The sequence below is a fragment of the Vombatus ursinus genome, unplaced genomic scaffold, assembly GCF_900497805.2.
Source record: "Vombatus ursinus unplaced genomic scaffold, bare-nosed wombat genome assembly UNPS02008996.1, whole genome shotgun sequence".
Classification (NCBI taxonomy): Eukaryota; Metazoa; Chordata; class Mammalia; order Diprotodontia; family Vombatidae; genus Vombatus; species Vombatus ursinus.
The window spans coordinates 3613989-3619972 of record NW_020948774.1 but is presented as its reverse complement, the minus strand read 5'-3'; the positions used below and the strand labels follow the sequence as shown (position 1 = coordinate 3619972).

At 38.7% G+C, this 5984-nt stretch overlaps 1 protein-coding gene across 3 annotated transcripts in view; it reads left to right on the top strand.

Annotated features, from left to right (window-relative positions):
• CARD14 (caspase recruitment domain family member 14) overlaps positions 1–2384 on the top strand; it is a 71573-nt gene extending 69189 nt beyond the window's left edge. For all 3 annotated transcript variants that reach the window (XM_027850171.1, XM_027850169.1, XM_027850170.1), the window contains one exon: positions 1964–2384. In XM_027850171.1, the coding sequence (XP_027705972.1) occupies positions 1964–2171 (208 nt within the window). In that variant the 3' untranslated portion in view covers positions 2172–2384. The remainder of the gene's footprint in view (positions 1–1963) is intronic.
• Positions 2385–5984: the final 3600 nt, after the last annotated feature.

Below are 5984 nucleotides of genomic sequence, written 5' to 3'. Positions count from 1 at the left end.
ACACACACACACACACACACACACACACACACACACACACACACACAAAGAAAAACAGTACAGATTCTTTAACCATTTGAAAAAGGCAGATATTCCAAGAAGGCAGTTCTGGGTGAACATCATAACTAGGGCAGGGAGATCAGGGCTTTGCCACAGGGCACTAAAATTTAGAGAGTGCTGATTGCACTTATACTTTTAGCATTATAAAGACAACTAAATTTAGTACCTAATTAGTGAGAATAATTAGCTAAGTTAAGAAGTTAGCAGTTGTCATGCCTCTTCTCCAGCTGAGCTCCTCCTTCCCTTAGCCTTGCTCCCTCTGCTTAAATGGTGGCCTGCCCAGTAGCAGTATTATGATGTCCTGTGTCCTGGGCTTTCTTTCACCGTGAGGCCTCATATACTGTCTTTCTTTCTGCCCCTCAACTGAAGTGGTCTTAAAAATTTGATTTAAGGACACATTTTGTGCTGTTTGTCCTAGGTATAGGACAAGGAATTCTAGATTTTAGGTTAGAAGACTGAGTTCAAATCTCAGCTCTGCCACTTACAACCTATGCGACCATGGTTAAGTTGCTTAATTTCTATGAGTCTCAGTTTCCTTATCTTGAAAATATAGGGAAGGATGATTGAAGATCTCTAAGGTGTCTTCCCATCTGTAGATCTATGATCCTATGAGTCTTGTGAAGCTTGAACCAGGTGCTAAAATTTTTAGTTATGACTCTGGTTTACACTGCAACCCCAGAGAACAACTATGAAAGAAGAATCCATCTTAGACCTGTCATCTCTATACCAAAGACATTTCTTGGTCACTGTTTTTCACTCAATTTGTCACTGTGACATAGTGGATAAAAAGCTGGCTTCAGATCCACAAAGACCTGATTACAAATCTCCATTCTGACATAGACTAGCTGTGTGGCCCTGGACAAGTCACTTAATCTTTCTCTTTTTTTTCTCACTTAATTGTTCTTTAGTGTCTGAAGGCAACTTTCTAAGACTCTAAGATGCACATTTATAGAGATAATTTACTTATCTGTGATTTCCCTATATCAGTGAAATCACAGATCTGGTCCCTATTCCTATGCCCATCTTGGTTAACATGGATAGTCTAAATTAACTCAATACAAGAATAAAATAAATATTAGAAACTTTTATTTTAGCATACAATATTTGGGTTATGGAGATTTCCTGTTGCCTATCTCTATTTTAAAACAATAAAATTGATCCCTCCCCTAAAATTCCACTGGAGAAATCATCTGGGGCCCAGGTTCAGTCCCAGATAAATTTCTATTCCATAGAAGCAATTAGATGGTGCAGTAGATAGAGCGCTAGACCCGGAGTCAGGAAACCTGAGTTTAAATCTGACCTCAGACACTTACTAGCTGTGTGACCCTCGGCAAGTCATTTAACCTCTGCCTCAGCTTCTCCAGCTATAAAGTGAGGATCATAATAACACCTACCTCCCAGGATTGTTGTGAGGGATCAGATGAGATAATAATTATAAAGGGTTTAGCACAATCCCTGAAATAAAGTAGGCTCTATATAAATGCTATTAAATTTAAAAATTAAATAGCCTTCATCATATGAAGCGCCCTTTCCCTATAGAAAACACAATTTAATGAGTGACACCTCTATCTGTCTGTTCTGTTCATACTTTTTCCTGGGGGCCCAGAGGAGCAATGACCTGAGTCCTTGAACACTTTGCCCAGTATCCCAGAATGCTGGTTCACTTACCCAAGATGGAAGAACATCCAAGCTTGATCTATGGAGACCTTTAGATATGGGCATTCTCCAAATGAGTGGTGAGATGATACCCATATCTTAGGAACTGACTTATGTCACTTACATGAAATGATTCCAAATGGCAAGTCCCCCTCCCCTTCCCACCCCAATCCCCTGCCCTGTTTACTGTTCTAGGGGTCTTATGATTCTATCTGGGTCCATCCTATTCTCTATTTCATTCAAACAGAAAGGCCTTGCAGCGACTTGGAACTACAGAAGAGCAGATCCTGGAAACAGTCAAGTGTGAGGAGGCTGACCTGGAGAAGGTTCCTTGTTTATACACCAGCCTAGCCCCTGATTGCTGGAGTGATGTGGACTCACTTGGCAACTGTGCCCGCTTGGCCATCACTGATGAGCAGAAGAAATTTGTATGGATAGAACAAAGCCCACGATAACCTTCCCCTTATGGGCTTTTCCCCCATTCCTCCATGAGAGATAGCAGGACACTCTACATTCCCTACTCCAATGAATATTTTTTGCAATATTTTTTTCAGCCTTTAACTTTCAAATCAGTATTCTGGGTTGGAAATAGTGAAAGGAAGGAGAAACAAATGGAGATTTGGAATGAGACTCAGGTGGGTTTGGGGCTCTTCTGCCTCATTCTGCCTTTGGTGGGTAATTGAACAATCAATGCAAATTCATTTATTTTACCTTTTTTTTTTTGGTGCAAACTAACATATAAGGCAACTTTGCTAACTCTTTCATCAAGACTTTGGAATTGTCTACATGATAGACTGTGAAATCTCAGTTCTAAAATTTACTACCAGGGGCAGAGCCAAGATGGCAGAGAGAAGACTTCCCTGAACTGTCCCCCAAACCCCTCCAAAGACCTTTAAATAATGCCATGAAACAAATCCTGGAGTGGCAGAACCCACAAAAGGATGGGGTGAAACAATTTTCCAGCCCAAGACAACTTAAAAGTTTGGCAGAAAATGTCTGTTGCACTAGGGTGAGAGAGTAGTGCAGTCCAATGCAGGCCACACCAGTGCAGACCAAGCCCCAGCAAACCAGGAGCAGGCTTTGGAGTAAATGAATAAGCAGCTGCAGTGGCTGCTTCCAGAACTCTCATCCCACAGATAGTACGGAGGTCAAACAACTGGTCAGAAGGAGATTACAGGAGTCTGTTTGCTGGCACTAGGGGCAGGACTCTGTGGCTTTACCCATATTCAGATCCATGTTGCAGTCCTGGGTGGCAGTCCCAGGATGAGGAAGAGCAGTAGCACATTAAAGTTTTCGGCTGTAGTAGAACAGGGAGCCTCATCACAGTTCCAGGTCTAAAAAGAGTGCTTGTAGTCACTCATAGACCAGAGCACAGGTCAGAAGAGTAGTAAACACACCTCTGTTTACTTAGATCATACCGCCTTAGAAAAACTGAAAACTTGCAGATCACTAAGTATCTCTGAAAACAGCTGCACAAAACCCCTAAAGTTTGGGATAGTGCACCCTCCACCCTGGCAGCAGAGCCCCACTTTAGCAAAGAAGTTAAAAGTCAAGAAATAGGCTAGGAAAATGAACAAATAACAGAAAAAAATTCTGGTCATAGAAAGTTACTGTGGTGACGAGGAAGATTGAAACACATACTCAGGAAAAGACAGCAAAGTCAAAATTCCTACATCCAAAGCCTCCAAGAAAAATATGAATTGGCCTCAGGCCACAGAAGAGCTCAAAAAGGATTTAAAAAATCAAGTAAGAGAGGTAGAGCAAAAATTGGGAAGATAAATGAGAGTGATGCAAGAAAATTATGAAAAAAAGAGTCAACAGCTTAAGGAGGCACAAAAAATACTGAAGAAAATAGGCCAAATGGTAAAAGAAGTACAAAAATTCAATGAAGAGAAGAATGCCTTAAAAAGCAGAACTGGTCAAATGAAAAAGGTGGTACAAAACCTCACTGAAGAAAATAATTCCTTAAAAATTAGAATTAAGCAAGTGGAAGCTAATGACTCTATGAGACATCAAGAAACAATAAAACTAAACCAAAAGAATGAATAAATAGAAGACAATGTGAAATGTCTTATTAGAAAAACACTGTCCTGGAAAACAGATACAGGAGAGATAATTTAAAAATTATTGGACTTCCTGAAAGCTATGATCAAAAAAAGAGGCTAGACACCATCTTTCAAGAAAGTATCAAGGAGACCAAACAAGGAGATAGAGAACATTATGAAAAGCAAAATGGATAATTTTGATTACATTAAATTGAAAAGTTTTTGCACAAACAAAGCCAATGCAACTAAGATTAGAAGGAAAGTAGAAAATTGTGAAAGAATTTTTACAACCATCTCTCAGACAAGGGCCTCATTTCTAAAATATATAGAGAATTAAGTCAAATTTATAAGAATATAAGCCATTCCCTAATTGATAAATGGTCAAAGGATATGAACAGACAGTTCTCAGATGAAGAAATTAAAGCCATCTATAGTCATATGAAAAAATGCTCTAAATCACTGTTGATTAGAGAAATGCAAATCAAAACAACTCTGAGGTACCACATCACACCTATCAGATTGGCCAACATGACCAAACAGGAAAAAGATAAATGTTGGAGAAGATGTGGGAAAATTGGAACACTAATGCATTGTTGGTAGAGTTGTGAAATGATCCAACCATTTTGGAGAGCAATTTGGAACTATGCCTAAAGGGCTATCAAAATGTGCATACCCTTTAACCCAGCAATAGCACTTCTAGGACTATATCCCAAAGAGATCATACAAAAGGGAAAAGGACCCACATGTACAAAAATATTCATAGCAGCTCTTTCTGCTGTGGCAAAGAATTGGAAATTGAGAGGATGCCCATCAATTGGGGAATGGCTGAGCAAGTTGTGATATATGAATGTAATGAAATACTATTGTGCTATAAGAAAAGACCAACAGGCTGACTTCAGAAAAACCTGGAAAGACTTGTATGGTCTGATGCTGAGTGAAGTGAGCAGAACCAAGAGAACATTGTACACAGTAACAGCCACGTTGTGTGATGACTAATAGTGATAAACTTAACTCTTCCCAGCAATACAAGGATCTAAGACATCTCCAGAGGCCTCATGATGGAAAATGCTATCCACATCCAAAGAAAGAACTATGGAAGTTGAATTGCTATTTTTATTCTCTTCTGTTGAGTTTTGTTTCCTCTTTCTGATGGTTCCTCCTTTTGGTTTTAATTTTTACTTACAAGATCACTAATGTGAAAATATGTTTAATAGGAATGTAAATATATAGCCTATATCAGATTGTGCACTGTCTTGGGGAGGGTGGTGGGGAGGAAGGGGGAGAAAAATTTTAAACTCAAAAGTATATTGATAAATCAAAATAAATTAATAAAAAAAGAAAAAAAGAAAAGCTTAAAAAAAAAAAAGAAAGTATCAAGGAAAAACTGCCATGATATTCTAGAACCAGAGCATAAAATAGAAATTGAAAGAATCCACTGATCACTTCCTAAAAGAGATCCCAAAATGAAAACTCCCAGGAATAATATAGCTAAATTCCAAAGCTCCCAGGTTAAGGAGAAAACATTACAAGCAGTCAGAAAGAAACAATTCAAGTATTGTGGAGCCATGGTCAGGATAACACAAGATTTAGCAGCTTCTACATTATAAGATCAGAGGGCTCAGAATATGATATTCTAGAGGGCAAAGGAGCTAGGATTACAACAAAGAATAATCACCTACCCAGCAAAACTGAGTATAATCCTTTAGGGGAAAAAATGGACATGTAATGAAACAGAGGACTTTCAAGCATTCCTGATGAAAAGATTAGCACTGAATAGAAAATTTGCCTTCCATATACAAGACTCAAGAGAAGCATTAAAAGATAAACAGGAAAGGGAAATCATAAGGGACTTAATAAGATTAAACTGTTTACATTCCTACATGGGAAGATGGTACTTGTAACTCTTAAGAACTTTCTTGTTATTAGTGCTGTTAGAGGGAGTATATATAGACAGAAAGCACAGGTGTAAGTTGAATATGATGGGATGATACCTTTAAAAATAAAATTAAGGGGTGAGAAAGAGGAATGCACTGGGAGAAAGGGAAAGGGAGAGGTAGAATGGGGTAAATTATCTCACATAAAAGGAGCAAGAGAGCTATTACAGTGGAGGTGATGATGGGGAGGTGGTGGGGAACATTTGAACCTTACTGTTATCAGAATTGCCCAAAGGGAATAACATATACACTCAATTGGGTATATAAATCTATCTTACCCTACAGGAAA